Genomic DNA, 24,286 nt, shown 5'->3' with positions numbered 1-24,286 from the left:
TTGGATGCTTTAACCGACTGTGACACCCAGGCACCCCTGGATTCTTCATTTTTTAGAGAAGGAAACTGAGGTTCGAAGAGGTGCAGTGGCTTGACGAAGATCACAGGGCTGGCGAGTGTTGGAGCTGGTGTGACACAGCCTTGCCTTGCTGGAGTGTGTATTCCATGTTCTTGGCCAGTGTTCTGGGTGGCTTGGTGATGGAGGCTGATATTGGAATCTGGCTGGGCTCACGGCAGGGAGAGAGGGGCACACGCATTGTGTGGGAAGTGGGGCTGGAGAACTGAGGCTGGCACTCAGGTCCTCCCTGAGTGCTGTCCCTGAAGTTGCACTGAAACCCTGGATATCTGGGAAATCTAGACAGAAAGGAGTTATGGGTGTGGGCAGAGACTGCCACTTGGTTGCACCATGGATGAACTCCAGCAGGGACCAGTTGGTTGTTAGCTGTAGGGCAGGGCAGCTTGTTGACCTGGCCATGAATGGCTGCAGAGTGCCAGCAGTTGACTGAGTTGGCATGGATCAGAGACTGACCCGGAGCACAGGCTATCACATAGTAGGCCCTAATAAATACTGGCTGATGTGCAAACAGGGAGGAACTCACCTTCTGCTGGCCTGGGAAAACATAGGCAGGATCTGATTCATCCTAGCATGGGACCTCTTTGGAATACTGGCTGCTTCAAGGCCATGCGACGTAGGCAAGACAGAATTGGTCAATTCTGATTTCCTGAGTACGTACTACCATGCTGCTCTCACTCGTTTTACAAATCCAGTATTTACCAAATTCTTCTTTCATGCCAGGCCTTGAGGCTCTGGTCAAGGGGTTTGTTTTTATGGGCTTTTGTGTTATTCAGAGGAGGTGGACACATTATTGAGGGAGGAGCAAGACGTGTCCCATCTTGCTGGGATAAGAAGTATTGGATAAACATTTGTTGAGTATGTGAAGTAGTGAGCAAAGAGTTGTCAGATGGGGATGGGAGTGGCATGGGAGACCAAGACCGGAGGGTGGGTCTGCTGCGGTCTGGGGCTTCGGGGAAGGCCTTTCTGAGAAGGAAGACCAAGCTAAGTTGAGACCTGAGTGTCACAAGGAGCCAGCCGTGCCAGGAAGAGGGTGCGGCCAGTGCAAAGAATCAGTGAGAAGAAACTTGGTGCCATCAAGAAACTCAGAGCCAGTGTGGCGGGGGTGCTGCGGGCCAGGAGGAGATTGGTGCAAGATGCCATGGACAGGCAGTGGGCCCATTGGGAAGGGCTTCTAGCCTAGGACAGGAGTCATGTTCTATTTCAAGTGCAGGGAAGGGTTTTAAACAGGAGCTAGACGTGATCTGGCTTACAGCTGCTTTTCGTTTTTTGTTTTTTAAATTACTGTTGCTACTGTGTGGAAAACAAACTGGGCAGGAGTGCAGGGGGCCAAGATGGGAAATGGGGCCTGATCAGGAGGTCCAGGCAGCATCCAGAAGCAAGGTGATGTTGGTTGGGATAGGGAGGTGGCAGTAGACAGGAAATGAGGAGACAGACCTGGCAGGTTTGTGTGGTGGGATGTCAGAAAAGAGGAACAAAGAGGATTTCTAGGTCTGGGGCCTGAGCAACTGGGATGATGCTGAAGCTTTTGCTCTGATCAGAGTGATCCCAGGAGGAGGCTGACTTATTCACGAGTGACCTGGGGGTATGGAATTCCTGGAGTTTGGGTGAGTCACTCCTTACAGTAATTCTAGTCATGTGCTGCACATCACTCACTCACACACACACACACACACACACACACACACACACACACACAGAAGCACACTGCTGGCTCTCTGCATGTTCCTATCATGATTTGCTCTTTCCTACTGAATTGATCCAGGCTGTTTGACTCATCTGCAGCAGTGGGGGGAATCATAGCCAGTGGGCCAGGTGGCCTGGTCTGCAGGGTGGGGAGACCTGGAAAGGAGCCTCCCAGGAGCGGGGCTCTGATTCCAGACATTGAAAGCCACAGGTTGATCAAGCGCTGCAGTTTGGAGAACAGTTACTTCACAAATATCTAAGAAGGCAGATGTGTGGCATTCACATAATTCCGACTTTGGAGTCTTTTATTCAGGAAGTGCCTCTGCTCCTTGTGTCTAATGTAGTGCCTCAGGTGCCCTCCTTTGAGGTTGTTGAGAAGGTGGTGGTAGGCACAGGCTGCCTGTTTCAGGCTTTCCTGAGCCTTGGCTCAGGTGGGAGGCAAAGTGGGTGAAGGGGTGAGGAGTTGGAGGGCAGAGGAAACCAACGTTTGCACCTCTAATAACTCATTCTCATGCTCTTCCTCATAGCTGTGCCTGCGCTGCTCCTCAGAAAGTCCTAGTCATGAACTCTGCTGACCCTCACCTTCCTCACATTCCCACAACATTGGATGCTTCATCACCCCCTTCTTGAAAAATCTCCTTTCCTTAGCTTAGGCCTCTCTTCACTGTTCTGACAGCTGGATCCTCCCTGACTGCTTTTGTTCCTCTTGCCCACTGGATAGACATATTCTGTGAGACTCTGATCCCAATTCCTGCCCTCTCATTCACTTCCTAATCCTTGTGGATCCCACGGCACAGAGAGCTTCACTATCACTTCTGTGCCCAGTAGAGGCCGTCTCCTCAGCTCATGCTCGGCGTCCTTCCACAGTCCTAGATCCGTGTTCCCACGCCTCCCTGCACAGCCCTCTGCTGCATGTTCCTTTGACAGCTCACGCTTGGCATGTCTGAAATCAAACTTTGGTTTCCAGGAAGTGATAGTGAGTGCCAGAAGACTCTCTTAGCAGATTGTGTTTTGGACTTTGAGGCAATATGGTAGACTGAGCTGACGGGGAATAAGTCCCTCCCTCCCGATTGCCAGCTCCAAACATACAAACACAAATAAATGCTGGATAAAATACAACCAAATTAAGAACCAAGATGCAAAGCTGAACTAGAAGCCAAGAAAGGAAAGTCACCATGTGCTAGAAATAAAGTGTGTTCTCAGAGTCAGGACCGTGAGCACAACTGAGAGAGACCACTATGTGTAGGCTTTGCAGCTGGCACTAGGGTTCTAATGTGTGTATGGAGGAGAGTCCAGGTTGCAGGTTCCATGCACATGGGGGGCTGGAACTTAGCTACGCATAGGAGCCCGAGAACCCTCAAGTGTCACTCATCAGAAAATCTCTGTCCAGCCTGAGCCCCATAAATGCATGAGTAAAAAAAAGTCACCTATGGGAAACTGTCACCCTAGCCTGGACCTTGGGCAGCTGTGGGGTCTGAGTATACAAGAATTGAATTGGTGTGGGGACCCCAGGCCAAGCAATGAGGGGCAGTGTCCCATGGAGATTCAGAGTGTAGACTCTTGGGTGCCTGGGTGGCTCAGTGTTTGAGTGTCTGCCTTTGGCGCAGGTTGTGATCCCGGGGTCCTGGGATCAAGTCCTCACATTAGGCTGCTTCTCCTCTGCCTGTGTCTCTGCCTTTCTTTTTTTTCTTTTTCTTTTTTCTTTTTTTTTTTTTTTTTTTTTTTGTCTCTGCCTTTCTGTGTGTGTCTCTCTCATGCATAAACAAATAAAATCTTTAAAAAAAAAAAAAGAGCAGACTCTTGAATCAGATACCCAGACTCAGCCTCGGATCTGCCTCTTTGGTAAGGGTTAAGTGAGCAAATAATTGAAAAAATGTTTAGAACTGTCTGGCACATGGGAAGTGTGTTGGGTGAGTATTAGCTGCTGCTGTTATTGTTGTTAGCATTATTTTTGATTCTCCTTGACCGTTCTCAAATGAGTCAGGCCGGGTTATCTCTGAGCTGAGATCATCACCATCTTTGGGCTGCTCTTCTTGCTCCTGGACTCTGGCCCTTACTCACAGCACTGCTGGGGTGATCACCTCAGAACAGCTCTGGTGTCTTCACTTTCTTGATTAAAGACCATTTTTTCATACTCCCCCACCACTTGCTTGGTTGGAGTCTCTGCACCCACCACTCCTCCAAAGTGAGAAGTTCCAATATAACCTTTTTGATGCCATTCTTTTTAACCTGCCATTTGAACATTCATTCACCACCCCCAGTTTTATAATAATGCATATATTGTCAGCCATTTAAAAAAATTATTTATTTATTCATGAGACACACACACAGAGGGACATAGACATAGGCAGAGGGAGAAGCAGGCTCCCCACAGGAAGCCCGATGTGGGACTCAATCCCGGCACCTGGGGTCACACTCTGAGCAAAAGGCAGACACTCAACCACAGAACCACCCAGGCGCCCCTGTCAGCCAATTTTTAACCATCATCTAGATTCCTAACTCTGGACTCCAGCGGTCCCTGAGAGTCAGGGGAGATGCAGAGCTGGGATAAGAGGATTGGAAAGCCTTGATGGGTGTTTTTTTGAGGGAAACTTCTATTTGAGAGTGTGGTGCTTAAAGAGTGCTCACAGGTAGTGAGCATATTTGCAGAGTGTAGAGGACACTGTAGAGGCATTTTGGCAACAGCAGCAAATATTGAAAGGTTTCGTACCTACTTCACACCTACTTCCTGACCTCAAAAAACAAACCATAAACCTTTCAGTTGTGGCCAGTGGGGCATCTGCTACCGCCAGCAACATAGCAACTTAGTGCCCGAAGTCATGTGCGGAAGAGATGCAAGAGTTGGCCAAAGGAATTTCCTGTTTGTACACAGCCACAATCAGCTCATTCTTTCCCCTTTGATTAGTATTTGCTGTTCACTCTTAGCTGCTTGTGATTGATATCCTGTTTACAAGTTGACTGTAAGTATCAGAAGAGTAGAACAGGTAATCAGAATGGTCATCATTTGTCCATGGTTTACAAATGGCAACATTAAAAACATACTTTGCCAAGCGGCGAGTTTTCCATCTCTCTACTACCTTTCTAGTGTTGTAAAAATTATTATTAATTTTTTTTATTTGAGTTTAGTTGACATAAAATGTTACATTAGTTTCAGGTATACATCATAGTTATTTTTTTTTTTATTTATGATAGGCACACAGTGAGAGATAGAGAGAGGCAGAGACACAGGCAGAGGGAGAAGCAGGCTCCATGCACCGGGAGCCCGACGTGGGATTCGATCCCGGGTCTCCAGGATCGCGCCCTGGGCCAAAGGCAGGCGCCAAACCGCTGCGCCACCCAGGGATCCCACATCATAGTTATTTAACAAGTTTATACATTATACTGTGCTTACCACCAGTGTAGCTACAAGCTGTCACCATATAATGCTTATTACAATATCATTTACTATATTGCTTATGCCAGGCCTTTTGTTACTGTGACTTATTCATTACGTAACTGGAGCCTGTATCTCCCATTTCCTTGCACCTATTTTGCCTATCCCCCCCCCCCAATGCCCTTGCCTCTGGCAACCATTAATTTCGTATTTATAGGTTTGATTCTGCTTTTTGTTTCTTTGTTTATTCATTTGGTTTCTTTTTTTTTTTTTAGATTTTTTTTAAAGATTATTTATTCATGAGAGACACACGGGGGCGGGGGGCAGAGACACAGGCAGAGGAAGAAGCAGGCTCCATGCTGGGAGCCCGATGTGGGACTTGATCCCGGAACTCCAGGATTATGCCCTGAGCCAAAGGTAGACACTTAACTGCTGAGTCACCCAGGCCTTCCTATTAATTTGGTTTCTGAGTAAAATCATATGGCATTTGTCTTTCTCAATCTGACTTATTTCACTTGGCATAACACCCTGTAGGTCCACTCTTGTTGTCACAGATGGCATAACCCCATCCTTTTTTATAGCTGTGTAATATTCCATTATATGTAAATACTTCGTTGTCCTTATTGATTTGTCTGTTGATAGATTTATAATTTGCTTCCATATCTTGGTTATTGTGAATAATGCTGCAGTAGACATAGCAGTGCATCTACCTCTCCAGTCTTGTCCAAAGCAACATGTCTGCTATGCTGCTGCTCCCTTGAGTGTTCCTACCTCCAGGCCACTGTTTGTGCTTTCTTTTTTCTGGCTTTGAGGGCCTCTCCAGCCCTGTCTCTGCTGGTTGAAATCCTTAAAGACTTGTTTCTATGACTGCCTCTTCCTGAAGGTCCTCCTCATAATGGAGTTTGTTCTCTCTGGAGTCCTCTTGTGTTATTTCTGACTCTTCATGTCTTAGCAGGCCTTTTTCATTGTTCAACCAGGTTGGGCAAATGGGGATATACACTTGATGCCTGACTCCTTACCCACCTAGACCAAGGATGGGCCCTTGGCAAACTTCCATTTGGGGACTAATCTTAACCTTCTGGCTCTACTTTTGGGGCTTTGTGAGAGTATCTCCCTGGGGTTACTATGAGCACAATTGAAAAAAATGTAGCAAAATTTTTGGAAACACATGATAAAAATTTTCCTATAAGATTATACATTACATATGTATGTATGTGAATGTATGTGTATGTATATGTGTGTGTACATGTAAACCGTTAAAGGATAAGTTTTCTTTAAAGGTGAACTCATGACTCACACAGATATAAAATGAATACTTGCCAAAGATTTTATTTAACTCATTAATTAGTGAGAGAACCCATAAGATCTTACAACCAATAAGATGTTATCAAAAGAGAATCCGGAACACTATACTTTCATAGTTATGTAAGGAATGCCAAAATAAAATTTTTAATGGGTACAAAACTAATATTCCCTGGGTGAAAATCAGTGACATTGGTTGAGACATAGTTTGCCTTTCTGTGGACAGGCATTATTGGCATGACTACATTTTCCACAAGTTAACTTCTACCTGTACAGAGTTTCACATAGCCTTAGTCAAAGACAAGTGGAGACAGACAGCTAGCCCCGACACCTCCTAAATTTCCAAGTCACAAATTTCCCTTCTTTTTACTTAATGACAGGCTCCATTGCTAATAGTTTTCATTAGACATGTGACTCGGTAATTTATTTGTTTTTCAGAAACTGATAGTTTGTATCAAAAGAGGTAAAAATGACTTCTCCTAAGTGCCCTTGCCTTACTCCTTATTCATTTCATACTCTGTCTGATGAATCCATTGGTCCATAGATTGTCAACAGCACTAAAAATTCTTTCCATACCAACAGTAGACACTGGAATTGAAATAGAATTTTGAGCCAGTTTTAACATACTTGGAGCAACAGGCTCTTTGTTGAAAAGCATTTCCACGTATCAAGAAATGTTACTCTCTCAAGGCGAGGGAACAAGATACCAATGTCCTCATAGAGAGGATTTGGAGGGACTTTTTCTTTTTCCCTCCATGGAGACAGCTCCCAGATTTGAACTATTTACCAGATGAGGAAAGTTTTCATCATTAGTTGAATACAAGTGCCACATGTAGGTTCTCAGAGTGTGTATGATAAGGGAAATTTCCGAGCAACCCATTTGACCATGATTTGTGATATTCCTGGCTTTTGACCCTGTGGTTTATAAGTCCCATTTATCCCATGCAGCTGACATGTGGCATCATGAAAATTATGAAATATTCGTATTTTTTAAAGATCTTATTTTTTTAAGATATTTATTTATTCATGAAAGACAGAGAGAGAGAGAGAGAGAAAGAAAGAAAGAAAGAAAGAAAGAAAGAAAGAAAGAAAGAAAGAAAGAAAGGCAGGCAGAGACACAGGCAGAAGGAGAAGCAGGCCCCATGCAGGGAGCCTAATGTGGGACTTGATCCCGGGACTCCAGGATCACGCCCTGAGCCAATGGCAGGTGCTAAACTACTGAGCCATCCAGGGATCCCCTAAAGATGTTATTTATTTATTCATGAGAGACACACACACACACACACAGATAGATAGAGGCAGAGACATGCAGAGGGAGAAGCAGGCTCATGCAGGGAGCCGGATGTAGGATTCGATCCTGGGACTCAAGGATCATGCCCTGAGCTGAAGGCAGGTGCTTAACCACTGAGCCATCCAGATGTCCCTATGTAATATCAGTATTGTTTGATTTTTACTTTGCGATTTTAGTGTACTTTGCATCTGTGGTCACAGGCTCTTTCTTAATCCTAATGTATATTTTTGCTTTTTGCCCTATTTGTAGAGAAGGTCTATCTGTTTTGTTGATATAAAAAGTAGTTCTTGGGTCTACTTTGGCATTTAGTTTTATAACATAATCAATTTCTAATTTTATTTTATTTTTTAAAAAATATTTTATTATTATTTATTTGAAAGAGGTAATGAGAGAGAGCATGAGCAGTGGGGAGAGGTAGAAGCAGGCTCCCTGCTGAGCAGGGAGCCCAGTGCAGACTCAATCCTAGGACCCTGGAATCATGACCTGAGCCCAAGGCAGATGCTTAACCAGCTGAGCCACCCAGAAGCCCCTTGATTTCTATTTTTATCTACTAATTGATTTCCCTTACTCTTCTCCCCCATTTCCCTAGCTTCTGGGGTTGAATGTTTAGTGCATTTATATTCTCACTCGTTTAATTTGAAAATAGTTTAAAACCATGCATTTTCCTCTCAGTATAGTTTTGGCCTCATCACATAGCTTAACAAATGGTTTCTTCTTGTTTGCGGTTTGTAAATAGTACATAATCCTGGCTTTTATTTTTTTCTTTTACTGAACAGTTACTGGAGTTTTCAGAATTTTAAAAGGATTTGAATTTTCAAGTTATTCTTAGTTTCTCCATTCTTTTATTCAACAAATACTTAGGCAATGTGCTGTTTGTGTTGAGAACCATACCAGGTTTGGGGAATGGTGGTACAAACACAGCCAGCATCGCTGCTGTCTTCATGGGACTTGCTGTTTGCTGAGTGAGACACATGTAATTGCACAATTAATCCTAGTCATTATAAATATTGTGGAAGAAATCTCAGGGTGCCTCAGGGCTTCTCAGCTTTGCTAGAAGTGAAGTTGCCTGTTGTATTTAGTGAATTCTTCCTTGATCTTATTTTCTTACCTCTTTTCCTGAGCATGAACGCTTTCAGTATTTGCTTGTCTCGGGCAGGGAAGTAATTTATGTTCTTCTATATAGTTTTGATGGCTCCTTTCTGAGGCTTCCCTTAAAGTCTGAAATCTCAAGGATCCTCGATTAACATGAGGTTTTCAGTTTGTGGCTCTAGTTGTAATAAAAGTTTAAAACATGCATGAATAAATGCTGTTACTTATAAATAAGTCTTAAAAAAATTTTTTCAGCATAATACATGCACATTAATTTTAAAAATCACTAAGTATGACAAGGCTTAGTGAAACAACTAAGACTCATTGATCTGTCCTTCTATACCCCATTCATTCCCCAGAGGCAACCACTTCAGTTATTTAGTGGTTTCTTCTGGTAGTTTCTGTCACATTTCCACCAGTGTGCTTTTGCTACAATTTCTTGATCCATTCACTCTAGATAATGGTTGTTGACTTCTTTATATGATGATTGTTGGTGTAGTTTCCCTGAATACCTTCTCTTTTTCTTCAGAAACACTCATGTTACTGGGGCACCTGGGTGGCTCAGTCGGTTAAGCATCTGACTTTAGTTGTGCTAAGGTCCATCTCAGGGTCGTGAGTTGTATATGTATGATACATATACAAAATATTTTTTAATTGACTATTAATGTTTTGGTAAGGCTGCTGGTCAACAATAGGATATTGTTAACTACAATAGGTAGTTAAGCTTTGGGGAAGTCAAAAGTTACATTTGGATTTTTTTACTGTGTGGATGATCAGCTCCCTAATCCCTATATTATTTAAGGCTCAACTATATATATATATAGTTATATATAGTTATATAGCTATATATATATATATATATAATTGTATAAAATTATGTAAAATATGTAAGTATATAATTTTTAGATTATTTTATCTATTGTGTATAATAAACATTTTATAGTATATTACAAGATTTTTAGATAATATATAAAAATCTTAAAATTATTTTATTTTAATTTTCTTATTATGTATAATAAATAGATCTATTTCTACCCTAAACAATGTGAGCCATCTCTTTCTCTGGAGATGTCTCTTCCAGGGCTGATACTCTGTGAACCAGTCATTCTGAAGGCCTGTTGTTTATCTTTTATCTCAGAGCCTCCATTTACTACTCCCGGATTGGCTCCACTGTTTCCTATATCCCATACCTTCCTTTACTTGGTTTATTCCTTTATTTTGCTAGAAGAGGTTCTCAAGTAGTTTTCAAATACATGCATCGGAAATAGATGTTCTGAGTCTTCTGGCATCCTGTGCGTTACTACTTAGAAATCTGATGCCATCCTGAATTTTATCTGTGGGCACAGAATGGAGCAGATGAGTGAAGTTAACCAGATCCAGCCCTTCTGGATGTGTGTGTGAATATGTGTAGTTGGTGGGGGTGGGGTGGGGTGGGGGAGGCGTCGTGAGGGGGTTGGTAGGAAGTATGTGTATAGAGGCAAGGTTAACAGAGGGAGGTGTGACCTGGAGGAGTCTGGTTTTAAATTTAGGGAGCACACAAATGTGGCTGCCTTTCGTTGTCTCACTCTGCTAAAGAACCCCAGTTGTTGGTTTGAAGTCACTGTGCAGTGTGATTTTTCAGGAACATCCCCCAGGTCTTTAACCTTATAGTGGCCCGGTCATATCCATCTGTCAGGACACAGATGATAGGCTGATTACCTCTGTGGTACCTTGCATAGAAGCATTTGACAGGCTAGACAGCTGGGCTAGACTTGGCGGGAGACATGGGCAGTCCCTGAATGGGGTCCAGAGAACCAGTGGTGTAAGCATTGGATGGCAGCATGGCTCAACTGCAGGGGATGCAGATAACAGGGGTTTGTTTGACTGCTGGATGAATTCAGAGGGGTTCTAGGTTGCATTTAGTAATGACTTCCTGGGCAACAGAGTGAGGAATCTGCTCAGCTTTTTTTTTTTTTTTTTAATTTTTTTAAATTTATTTATGATAGTCACACACACAGAGAGAGAGAGAGGCAGAGACACAGGCAGAGGGAGAAGCAGGCTCCATGCACCAGGAGCCCGACGTGGGATTCGATCCCGGGTCTCCAGGATCGCGCCCTGGGCCAAAGGCAGGCGCTAAATCGCTGCGCCACCCAGGGATCCCTCTGCTCAGCTTTACAATGGAGCAGTTCACAACTAGAGTATCCGGTTCTGATCTGGGTGTATGTTGTTCTCTAGTGAATTTCTCATCCTCAAGTGTTCATTTCAAGTACTCCTCTCTATGAAGAGCTTTCCTTGACTCTTCCCTTGCCCATAATTTATTTATTTGTCTGGGTTCTTGCCCAGAACACGTTGCTTGCCACGTTGCTATAATATACACCCCTCTCCTCTATTGAGTCACATTCCCAAGGATTCTCAGACAAGTCATGTCATCTCTGTGATGTTGAACCTGCTGGTTTGGCCCCGTGTTTGTCACCGGGCTTTGTAAAGGTCAGATGAGTTAGATGTTGTGGTGTACAAAAAGCAAATGCATTTGCTTACATGATATTGAAGAGCAGCCTCAGTTCACAAGCCAGCTGAGCAACCATTGTTCCTAGCATCTGTGTAGCATCTCTTCTTTCATGTGTCCTGAATTTCTCAGTGGGGGAAGAAAAGCTTGCTATTTATTCTCTAACTTCTTCAGCACTGGAACCTTTTTTCCCAGCTTATTCTTTGCCTCTCTTCCCTGAAGTCCTTAAACTGTCACTGCTTAGCTGGGCTGTGGTTTGGCTGCATCCTCTGTGACCCTGAAGGCCAAGGATAAAGGTAATGGGCAGGGCCTGCTCAGAGCAGTTTGGGCTCTCTGATGTACCAGACATGGCCTGAGTCAGGGATTTGCAAACCGAGGTCCTAGGAATTGCACTGTATTTGTACTAAACCCAAAGGGGTTACTTGAGTACAAAAGTCCTGCATCCCCTGGTGCTGGACAGTGACTGTTCCACTTTTCCATGTTGCATGACAGGGCATTTGAACACTGGCCTACTTAGTCTGGTGGATGTGGCAGGGCTGCAGGCTCACATCTTTGCATAGACCTGAATCAGAGCCTCCAAACCAAGCTTGTCCAGGGATGCCCCATATATCCTGCTGGGATTAGCCATTCATCTCAAATCCCAGAGGCACTAGGTTCTGGAAGCTAAACTTGGGGAAGCTCCCAACGTCAGCCACATGCCATGCCAAAGCCAGCCCTCTCTGAGTGACCCTCTGAGTGACCCTTCTGAGTGACCACATCCTCTTGTGAAGCCTGGTCTCCCAGCCTAGACTCCTATCCTCAAAGCCATTTTATTTAAGGAGCCTTATTGCCATTTCCTGCACTGGGTCTTAACCTGGGACTTGCAGGACAACCACAACATGAGTCCTTAGCATCAAGTCTAGAAAAGCAGGAATTCAGATTTCTATTCCTTCCTACTAAGAAGGCTCCTTAAGTACAGTGACCATCTTTTCACTGATGACCCAGCTTTATATACTATAGACCAAGCTTTACATACTAGAGACCTCCATCCAAAAGGATCTTTATGTACCTGTGGCTGTGGGTACCTGTTCATCTTGAATTTGCTTAACTAAGTCACCTCTTAGATGACTGCATATGAAAGAGAAGTTTGGCTTCTTTTAATTATAGTATAAGGGGATCCCTGGGTGGCGCAGCGGTTTGGCGCCTGCCTTTGGCCCAGGGCGCGATCCTGGAGACCTGGGATCGAGTCCCACATCGGGCTCCCGGTGCATGGAGCCTGCTTCTTCCTCTGCCTGTGTCTCTGCCTCTCTCTCTCTCTCTCTGTGACTATCATAAATAAAAAAAAACTAAAAAAAAATAATTTTTAAAATTATGGTATAAGTATGACACAGCTATAAACTACAGGGAATCTGGGATAGTGTAGATTGGAGAGGTGGCTTGGCTCTGGGCACTACATACACGAGTGGGCCATGTCTAATTTCCTGGGCCTTTGGCAGTGGTGACGATACTGAAGAAAGAGTCAGAAGCTATGGACCAGGGAGAGACCTGATGTAGCAATGCAGTAACTCTGGGGGACCTCTCGTCTATAATGGGCTTCACCCTGTAAGCCATTTGCTGTTGTTTCTATGCACCCACGGAAGCAGGTACTGGTGCAGGGTATTCTGGTATCATTTAGAATTGTGACTAGGTAACTATGGAGGATGTCTTCCAAGTGTGAGATTCTGTGAAAAATGACAAAATCAAGTCCATCAAACTTTCCATTTTTGCGTACAACAGCCTCTTATAATCATCAGTTGTGCCCAGGACTCAGCACACAGCAGACGTTGTTTTACTCAGTCTTTGTGCACAGTTACCACCTCCCCCCCCCTTTTTTTTTAAAGCTTCTGGTTTATTTCACTTCTCTCTCATACTCTGTATTTTCTTCTCACTTCAGCTTTTGAATCGGAAAGACAAGACCACCTTTGAGAAATTGGACTACCTGATGTCTAAAGAAGATAATTACAAGCGGACCCGGGAATATATTCGAAGCCTGAAGATGGTTCCCAGTATTCCCTATCTAGGTAGGAGACTGAATTGGCTTATTATTTATTAAGAAACCTTCTCAGTGCCAAATAAGATGTTTTCACAAAGTTTCTAGTTGAGAAATTTTCTAGAAGCAGTATGGACCATGGATAAAGATAAAGAGGTAATTGGTTAGCTCCTAGGATTGGAACAGGTCTTTGATACTTCCCAAGAATGGGAACCTCACTGAGGGCCTTGAAACAAGGGATACTCTGCTTCTTATATAAGTAACCTGTGAATCACACACCTCCCCAGCCTACAATCTAGAAGGGTCACAAGACTTAATGGTTCATCCATATCCTCTTGAACCCGGGGAACCCAGGCCAAAACTCCTGTTCTGGTTCTCTGGGAGTTATTAGCATATTCCATAAAATTTGTAATAACAAAATTATAATAATTATTGATTTTTCTGATTAGTAAATAATACATGTTCATTGCCAAGAATTAGGAGAAGAAAATTCATATCATTTATTATCCCACATAGATCTAATCACTGTTTTGCATCATGTCCTTTAATTTTTTGGGTACATATAAAAATCCATGTTTATAGTGAATATTTAATGTTATTACCTACATTTCTATACTATGTCTCAACCCCATATGCATGGATTTGCCAAACTTGAATTTGCTAATATTGACAGGTTATTTCTACATTTTTGTTATTAAAATGTTGCAGGGAACATCCTTATGCAAAAACCTCTTGCATGTAGTTATGATTATTTTCTTACAATAAATTCTTAGAAGTGTGATTATTGGGTCAAAATGTATGTAGAATTTTGCTTTTTTATTTTTGTTTTCAAAACACTCTCCATAGAGGCTGTAGCAACTTACATTTTCTCGACGTAAACAAACATTGTGTATTTTCATTTGTGTGGGTTTTTTTTCTTTTCCTTTCTCTCGCTCTCATTTTTTTCTTTGCCAATGTGATAGGTGAAAAATACTTCTTGTAGTTTGGGTTTCATGGTTATGCTAATTTTATGAAAAAGTATTTACAACTTTTTATGACCTAAAAATAGTACTAATAACGAGGGAAATTAAAGTTTTATAAAAGTGGCTCCCTAATATTTTCAGAGATCTAGTGTTAATTTCTTGGAGATATGTTTTTGATAACTTACAAATGCCTTCCATGAATATTGTTTTTTAATTCCTTTTTTTTTTTTTTTGAGGGAGAGCGCAAGTACGAGTGGGGGAGGGGAAGTAGGAGGAAGAGAATCTTAAGGAGGTTCCATGTCCAGCATGTAACCCAATGTGGGGCTCAATCCCACAACCCTGAGATCATGACCTGAGTTGAAATCAAGAGTCAGAAGCTTAACCGAGCTACCCAGGCACCCCTGTTTTCAAGTTTTTTAAAGTCATTTTGGGAAATTTAATTTTAGTAGAAAATTGTCCACTTGACCCAAGTTTTAAAAAGTATTTGCATAGCATTCTTTTTCTCATTTAGTTTTCTTTGACCATAGTTTTATATAATATTCTCCTATAAATTTTAGCCTCTTATATGTGGATGGTTGTATTTGTTTTGCATTGCTGATAGTTTGCGTTTTTGTTTTCTTTCTTTTTTTCGTTTACTTTGTCAGAGGTACGTCTGTTGGTCTTTCCAGAGAATTAGACTTTGTATTTATCAGTCACGTTGTCCTTCTGCTTTCTAGTTTATTATATTCTGTCAGCCTAAAATGTGCTTTTTGTCTCCACATTTTAGCACCTCTGAAGTTGGGATGCATCTTTCAATTGATGGCAAACAAAGCATTGTGATGTTGTTTAATTGGCAGTGGTTTTTCTTAGTTATACATAAAATGACAGTGTGTTTTAGAATGATGTCCTAAATTTGATGAAATATGGAATTTCTGCTTTTGTCTTTTATAGTTCATCTCGCCTGTTTTCCTTATGTTGTTTTGTTGTTTCTATTAACTACTTTGGTTGTATTATTGGCTCATTTGTATAAATATTACTTTCTCCTCTTTAATTTGGAAAACAGTTAAGGGCATACATTTTGCCCTGATAGCTGCTGCATGTTTTGTGATACAGTTTTCTCAGTGATATTCTTTAAATGTTCTGTGATTATAGTTTCAGTTTTTCCTTTATCCAAGTAATAAAGAAGTGTTTTGGGTTTTTTTTTTCATTTTTTAAGGGCTCGAATTTTCTTCTTGTTTTCAAGTGGCTTTATGGAGATTAGAATTTATGTCCCATCCATTTGGAGTGTCCAGTTCAGTAGTTTTCAAAGAATTGTGCAGCCATCAACACAATTTTGCAACATTTTCATCATCCCAAAGACAAACCCTGTGCCCGTTAGCGGTTACTCCCTTTTCCTTCTGGCCAGATCTCTTCTGCTCTCACTCCCAGCCCTCAGCAACTGCCAGTCTACTTTCTCTATATATAGATTTGCTTATTCTGGACATTTCATGGAAATTTAATGGCACAGTATATGGTCTTTTATGACTGGCTTTTTCCCCTTTAGTATCATGTTTCCAAGTGTTGGAACATAATCCCTACTTCATTCCTTCACATTGTCAGATAACATTTCATTGTGTGGACACCATGCTTTATTTATTTATTTGATAGACATTTGAATTGTTTCACTTTTTGGCCATCATACATCACACTGCTATGAGCAGCTTTGGGTTTTAAAAACAGTCTTCTAATTTTTTTTACATGGTTTTTGGGATATGTGGCATAAATGCTTTCTAGGTTTTAACAAATGTTTGACATTTGTAGTTTAATATAAGATCATTTTTTTGTAAGTGCTTCATGAGTGCTGAAAAAGAAGAGTAATCTTGCAAATTACTCTTATAACTTCATTAGAGTATTTAAATGATTAACTTGTGATAACTTAGTCTATTAAGTACAGAAATAAATGTTGGACTCCCCTTGCATTTCCAATAGTTCTGCCTTACATTATTTAGTATATAGTAGTTTATAACAATTGGAAATTTATGGTAAAGTGTCCCATACAAAATGATCTTGATTCTGTTTGTTAATTGCTTTTACTTCTTCGATAATAATTCTGTGAAATCTCTTTAATTTCTCATTTGTATTCATTTTATAAATCTTTGACTATATTTTGGGATTGGATATTTTAGATTGCCTTAAGTGTGATCTTTGAAAACTGCACTTAGTTGGACCCAATATGAGAGACCTTGCCTTTTAGTAGGGGAATACTTTTACATATTCATTTATTCTTATGCCATATTATTGAATCAAACACGATTCTGTGCGTTCTTTTTTATGCTTTTTTATTCTTTCCTTGTCTTTTCTTATGACTTACTGTAAACTGCAGTGTCTTTCTACTTAATTTGCAAATCCCCACCTCAGATCTGCAGAGGGAGGGCATGTTGATGCGCATAGCTCACAAACCCATTCCCACTTTGCCTGAGGCTGATCAGTTGAGGGATGACATTGATACTATTAGGATGAGGGGGTTGCCTAGTGCAAGCCTGGTGGTCCTCCTAGCAGAGGTGCTTCTGGACTGTTAAGGATGGACTCTTCTCTTTTCTTAAGCATGATCATGAGAGCTGCTGCTTACTGTCTACTTTCTGTGCCTGGCACTCTGCTAGGCATTTTAATGCATTATCTCAATGAATGGTCATAATGGTCCAGTGAATAAGCAGGCGCTGAGAGGTTGCCTAGGGTCACATAACTTGAGAGTGGCAGAGCCAGGACTTGGCCCACATTGTCTGGCCGTAAGCCCTAAGCTCTCAACACCACCCTCTCCTGATGCCCCATCTCCACTGTCCAGGTCATTATTTTCCTATTCCTCCCTGGCGGTTGCTACCTGTGTGTCCCCTGCCATTTATGACTTGAGGGTAGCCTCCACCAGACACTAAATGAAGGCGGATGAATTGTCTTGACTCTTTCTTGTGACACTCTCTGTTCTTGGACCTCAAGGCAGTGCCGTTTTGGGCTTTTGAGGGCAAACTGGACCAATACTGTCTCCCCTTTCTGACCCCTGTCCCTTGTAATCAGACCAAGTATATGAGTCACCTCCTTGGGCCACCAGCCAGAGGCCCCTCATGCATTACCCAGTGGCTCTCGTCAGGCCACAGGATGGGTCTGCACTTGCAGTGGACATATAGCCTGTGCCAGCCCTGAGTTTCTGGAGTTGTGACCCTTCTTGGCCTTGATGGCTTCATCTCAGCTGCCTCTTCCTGGAGTTAGGTAGTGGAGAGGCTCTGTGTTGGCCTCAGTGTGGCACAGCGCTTCTGCTTCTACCTCCAAGAGCCCAGCTTAACTGCCCTGCCCCTGTGCTTCCAGCCTGATGGCAATTTCCCACTCCCCTCAGTCAGTCAGGCTGCATTTCTCATGCTCCTTGCAGCACGGCTCCCTGACATACACGAGCAAGAGGAAGAGAACAGGAGGTGACCCCAACATGCTTTCCATTCTCAGGACTGTGTGCAGGGGCTTACCATGGGAAGAGCATTACAGTTTTGTTAGAAAGAATGAAGCAGGATCCCGTTCTGAGGCTTAGAGGGCTCATGGTCCTGAGGACAACTGGGGCCCAACCTACCCATCAGATCCCTGTGGACAGACCCTGCCCACATCCAGGTTGTGCTTTCAGTACTGGTTCCTCTTGGAAACCCAGCCTGTCCCAGGGCTGGATTTGTTTATTGCAGGGGGAATAGTTACATAATTCCTGGAAAGTACAATGTAGGAAAAAATGTCCGAAACCATTTCTTTTTCCTTTGGCAAAGTCCTCACTGTAGGTCTTTCCCTCAGGGAGAGGGAGTTATTCTCTTGGAGGAACTTGAGGTCAGTCCCTGATATTTCCTGATGCTTTGTTGCCTCTGTCGCTGGAGATCTTGAGCGCTGCTCCAGCAGATATTTGCCTCTAATGGTGAGTATAGGGTTTACTTTTGTAATGACCTCTTAAACGTCTCTGGAAGGTTCTGTGCTAATTGATTGCCTGGGACTATTCAGGACTCTTTACTCATGTGTACCTCGCTTCCTATAAAAGTGCCCTCACGGGGACACCTGGGTGGCTCAGCAGTTGGGCACCTGCCCCTGGCTCAGGGCGTGATTTGTGGTCTCAGGATCAAGTCCCACATCAGGCTCCCTGTGTGGAGCCTGCTTCTCCTTCTGCCTACATCTCTCTCTCTCTGTGTCTTTCATGAATAGATAAATAAAATCTTAAAAAAAAAAGTGCCCTCACGTAGTGCCAGCTGGTATTAGTAACGCTGTGAGTATGTAGTTAAGCTCCTTTGCATGCAAATTTTAGGGCCAGTTGGCTGCACTTTGGTGCACTGTTTCTCGTGCAACATAATTCAAAAAACACTGAGGGAAAACTTACTACAGTTTAAAAATAAGATGGTCTGAAAAAGTTTCTTCCCAGTTACTTCAAAGCATAAAAATAGTGGTGGGAAATAGGTCAATTATTTGCAGCTTAAATTGATCTGATGGCAACTCCCTGTTCATACCCAATTCAGATTGCAGTGGTAATAAAAGCAGGCCAAGGGCTGTGAAGAATGGCTCTACCATTTGTTTCTAAACAGCTTTATTGACTTAGAGGGTGTTTGATTTTCACTACCTGTAATTCCCTCCAGGAAACAGCTACCTAAAATTAAGAATGTAATGGATTTTAAAAGATTTAGAGCTGATTCTAAAAGTAACTATAGGCAGGGTGGAAAATTGGGATCTTTCAAGGAACAGATACTAGGCATTCTGACAGTTCTGAATCATAAGAAAACATTTAGACACTCTTGGTAAATTTACCCAGACTTTGATACATGAAGGAAATTTCTAGAACCTAAAGTATTCCTTCAAACCAGCAAACTGTTCCATAGATAAAGTAAGTCTTTATTTTCAAATATGGACTCTGAAGTTTAAAATGAAGGGAAATTGTTTCTGAGTTTAAACAACTGACCTCAAAAGGACTTTCAGAAAGAAGTGTTTGTGCCGATGCCCAAAAGCCTCCCAAACAGCAAGGTGAGTGAGGGGCTCACACTCTGAGCTTGAGGGCAACATGTGCCAACCCCTTTGCAAGGCAATGTGTTCTCGGTGCTTGCCATTGAATGATGGGTGGGCACTTTTGTTAGGTGATGGATGAGCCAGACACCCTCTCTGTTCTGGTGGAGTTCACAGGCCAGACCTGGTCACCAGCAGTGAACAAGAAACTAAAAGTTAGCTGAGCTGAGCACAATGAAGGGAAAGACAAAGGAGCAGATAGAGGGGCCCTGACCCAGTCTGGGGGGACCAGGGAGGGTTTTCTGGAGCAGAGCCCTGAAGGATGAATAAACTGGGCGAAGAGGTGGGAGGTGAGCATGCCAGACAAAGACAACAGCTTGTGCAAGAGCCCTGAAGTGGGGAAAAACATGTTTGTTGGAAAAACTGGCTGGAGAGTTGAAATTGAGGGGGAGGGTATTTTGAGAAGCAGCTGAAGTAGAATGGAAGGGTGAGATCACCTGGGCCCCAGACACTGTGAGTGGAGAGCTCAAGCCTTGATCCTCCTAAGAACCTAAGAGCAGTGGGGAGCCATGGAGGGCTTAAAGCAAGGGCAAGGCCAGATTGGGCTTGTATTTAACATGTGCCTCCTTGCCTGCAGCATGTGAGTAGCTTCAAGGAGATCAGGATGGAAGAGGGAAGGCTAGGTAGGGGGCCATGCAGAAGCCCACGCTGTGTCACTATATTTCAGAAATTGCCAGAGGGGGAGGGAAAACATTTTAAACCAGTTCATTTTACTGTACTTTATTTTATTTATTTATTTTTGAGAGAAAGAGCACGCACACACATGTGTGAGGTGGGAGGTGGGCCAGAGGGAGGGAATCTTAAGCAGACTCTGTGCTGAATGCCTGACATAGGGCGATCCCAGGACCCTGAGATTGTGACCCGAGCCGAAATCAAGAGCTGGATGCTCAATCAACTGAGCCACCCATTCATTATTCATTATTTCTAATGAATTAGAAATAATTCATCTTAGAGCAGGACCTTGGAAAGACATAAAACAGTTATCAGTGAGCATGTCCCTTACACCTGATGGAAACAAATGGCATTTCCCTGTGCTTGCCTTTGAGAATCACTGTGTATTTGAGCTGTGGCCCCCTTAGAGCAGCGATGAAAGGGCAAGCACGGTGCTCTTTTCATCTACCAACAGAATACAGGCAGGATTGGGCTGGCTGATGCCCACAACACTTCTGTGTCCCAGAACATGGACCAGAGTGGCCACCACCACCCCAGGACCAAGTCCACTGGCTCCCAGTTCTGGGGTGACCACATTGTCATGTAACTGTCCCTAAGTTCGCCAGCATTAAGGGTAATCCTTTCCTTTCATGCCCAACTGAAAAATTTCCATTCCACATGCAGGAAATCCAGACTTTTTTGTTTTCAGTTTTCCACCCGATGTGTTTCTAAGGATCCCCAAGGAATACTCACTTCTTCCACAGATCCATCCTGGTTGTTGCATGGTGCCTCAGCTGGCTGCCTGGCTTCAGACCTCTGATCCCTCCCTCCAGCATCTCTGCCTTTCCTACCCAGTCCCTGCAGCTGAATCTATGTGGAGCCGGGCTCCTCCTTCCTCCCCTGGGAAGCACAGTTTAGGATGGATCCGGGGATGTCATTGTCCCCAAAGAAAGGTTTAAGCTTGCATTCTGGAGTGCCTGCTCCCGGAGCTCCCAGACTGTGTCCTTTCTCCTCTTTGCCTGATGGACTCATACTGCAGGACTGACTTGCTACCCTCCTTTTCCCAGCTCAGGAGAGCCTTTGATCAAATTTCCCCTTCCTCATATTGAGGGATTCACCCTCTCTGAGGCCCAGCAAGCAGGGAAAAGCTGCCCTCTGACCCATCTCAAACATGCTTCCTGGCCAGCAGAATAATCACAAAGACAACTCCCATCTCAAGTGAAAGAAACCTTTTCTATTATTTTGTAGAGTGGACAGCTGCATATTGTCTTGAATATCATTCTTTCCAGAAGAGAATTTTGTCTTTACTTTTGCATTCTGAAGATTTGTTACCTTAAAATTCACATTTCTGGGATCCCTGGGTGGCGCAGTGGTTTGGCACCTGCCTTTGGCCCAGGGCGCGATCCTGGAGATCCGGGATCGAATCCCACGTTGGGCTCCCGGTGCATGGAGCCTGCTTCTCCCTCTGCCTGTGTCTCTGCCTCTCTCTCTCTCTCTCTCTCTCTCTCTGTGACTATCATAAATAAAAAAAAAAATTCACATTTCTATGGGACTTTGTAGTCACATCCCATTTTTACAAAAAGCCACTGGATGTTATTGAAACCACCATTTTGCCAGGGCCAGATGGCTTCCCAGGGGAATTCTATCAAACGTTTAAAGAAGAAACAATACCTATTCTACTAAAGCTGTTCTGAAAGATAGAAAGGGTTGGAATACTTCCCAACTCGTTTTATGAGGCCAGCATCACCTTAATTCCAAAACCAGACAAAGACCCCACCAAAAAGGGGAAGTATAGACCAATCTCCCTGATGAACACAGATGCAAAAATTCTCAACAAGATACTAGCCATTAGGATCCAATAGTACATTAAGAAGATTATTCACCATGACCAAGTGGGATTTATCCCTGGGATGCAAGGCTGGTTCAACACTCATTAAAAACAATCAACGTGATAGATAATATCAACAAGAGAAAAAACAAGAACCGTATAATCCTCTCAATAGATGCAGAGAAAGTATTTGACAAAATACAGCATCCATTCCTGATCAAAACTCTTCAGAGTACAGGGAGAGATGGAACATTCCTCAGCATTTTAAAAGCCATCTACGAAAAGCCCACAGCAAATATCATTCCCAATGGGGAAACACTGGGAGCTTTTCCCCTAAGATCAGGAAAAAGACAGGGATGTCCACTCTCACCACTGCTATTTAACATAGTACTAGGAGTCCTCGCCGCAGCAATCAGGCAACAAAAAGAAATAAAAGGCATTCAAATTGGCAAAGAAGAAGTCAAACTCTCCCTCTTTGCAGATGACATGATACTGTACATAGAAAACCCAAAGACTCAACCCAAGATTGCTAGAACTCATAGAGCAATTCGGCAGTGTGGCAGGATACAAAATTAATGCACAGAAATCAGTGGCATTTCTATACGCTAACAATGAAACTGAAGAAAGAGAAATTAAGGAATCAATCCCATTTACAATTGTACCCAAAAGCATAAGATACCTAGGAATAAACCTAACCAAAGAACTAAAGGATCTATACCCTAAAAACTACAGTACACTTCTGAAAGAAATTGAAGAAGACACAAAGAGATGGAAAAATATTCCATGCTCATGGATTGGAAGAATTAATATTGTGAAAATGTCAGTGCTACCCAGGGCAATTTACACATTTAATGCAATCCCTTATCAAAATACCATGGACTTTCTTCAGAGAGTTGGAACAAATCATCTTAAGATTTGTGTGGAATCAGAAAAGACCCCAAATAGCCAGGGGAATATTGAAAAAGAAAACCAGAGCCAGGGGCATCACAATGCCAGATTTCAGGTTGTACTACAAAGCTGTGGTCATCAGTACAGTGTGGTACTGGCACAAAAACGGGACACAAAGATCAATGGAACAAAATAGAGAACCCAGAAATGGGCCCTCAACTCTATGGTCAACTAATATTCGACAAAGCAGGAAAGACTATCCACTGGGAAAAGGACAGTCTCTTCAATAAATGGTGCTGGGAAAATTGGGCAACCACGTGCAGAAGAATGAAACTAGACCATTCTCTTACACCATACACAAAGAAAAACTCAAAATGGATGAAAGATATAAATGTGAGACAAGATTCCATCAAAATCCTAGAGGAGAACACAGGCAATGCCCCTTTTGAACTTGGCCACACCAACTTCTTGCAAGACACATCTATGAAGGCAAGGGAAACAAAAGCAAAAATGAACTATTGGGACTTAATCAAGATAAAAAGCTTCTGTACAGCAAAAGAAACAGTCAACAAAACTAAAAGACAACCTACAGAATGGGAGAAGATATTTGCAAATGACAGATAAGGGCTAGTATCCAAGATCTATAAAGAACTTATTAAACTCAACACCCAAGAAACAAACAATTCAATCATGAAATGGGCAAAAGACATGAACAGAAATTTCAGAGGAAGACATAGACATGACCAGCAAGCACATGAGAAGATGTTCATATCACTTGCCATCAGGGAAATACAAATCAAAACCGCAATGAGATACCACCTCACACCAGTGGAAATGGTGAAAATTAACAAGACAGGAAACAACGAGTGTTGGAGAGGATGTGGAGAAAGGGAACCCTCTTGCACTGTTGGTGGGAATGTGAACTGGTGCAGCCATTCTGGAAAACTGTGTGGAGGTTCCTCAAAGAGTTAAAAATAGAGCTACCCTATGACCCAGCAATTGCACTACTGGGGATTTACCCCAAAGGTACAGATCCAGTGAAAAACTGAGACACTGCACCCCAATGTTTATAGCAGCAATGTCCACAATAGCCAAACTGTGGAAGGAGCCTCGGTGTCCATTGACAGATGAATGAATAAAGATGTGGTCTATATATACAATGGAATATTACTCAGCCATTAGAAACGACAAATACCCACCATTTGCTTCAACGTGGATGGAACTGGAGGGCATTTTGCTGAGTGAAGTAAGTCAATTGGAGAAGGACAAACATTATATGGTCTCATTCATTCGGGGAATATAAAAAATAGTGAAAGGGAATAAAGGGGAAAGGAGAGAAAATGAGTGGAAAATACCAGAGAGGGTGACAGAACATGAGAGACTCCAACTCTGGGAAATGAACAAGGGGTGGTGGAAAGGGAGGTGGCCCAGGGGTTGGGGTGAATGGTTGATGAGCACTGAGTGGGGCACTGGATGGGATGAGCACTGGGAGTTATGCTATATGTTGCCAAATTGAACTCCAATTAAAAAACATACAAAAATAATAAACCATTTTGTGAGTGAGAAAAGCCACAGTTTGACTTATGACTTAGTCAATGTCATATGCCAGGCGGATACCAACTGCAGCTC

At 42.8% G+C, this 24,286-nt stretch overlaps 1 protein-coding gene across 5 annotated transcripts in view; it reads left to right on the top strand.

Annotated features, from left to right (window-relative positions):
* Window positions 1–24,286, top strand: part of RALGPS1 (Ral GEF with PH domain and SH3 binding motif 1) — a 292,316-nt gene that overhangs the window by 121,503 nt on the left and 146,527 nt on the right. For all 5 annotated transcript variants that reach the window (XM_055336511.1, XM_055336494.1, XM_055336502.1 and 2 more), the window contains one exon: window positions 13,211–13,337. In XM_055336511.1, coding sequence (XP_055192486.1) covers window positions 13,211–13,337 — 127 coding nt within the window. The remainder of the gene's footprint in view (window positions 1–13,210; window positions 13,338–24,286) is intronic.

This window comes from Nyctereutes procyonoides, unplaced genomic scaffold, assembly GCF_905146905.1.
Source record: "Nyctereutes procyonoides isolate TBG_1078 unplaced genomic scaffold, NYPRO_anot_genome, whole genome shotgun sequence".
Lineage (NCBI taxonomy): Eukaryota > Metazoa > Chordata > Mammalia > Carnivora > Canidae > Nyctereutes > Nyctereutes procyonoides.
This window is presented reverse-complemented; position numbering and strand designations above follow the sequence as displayed.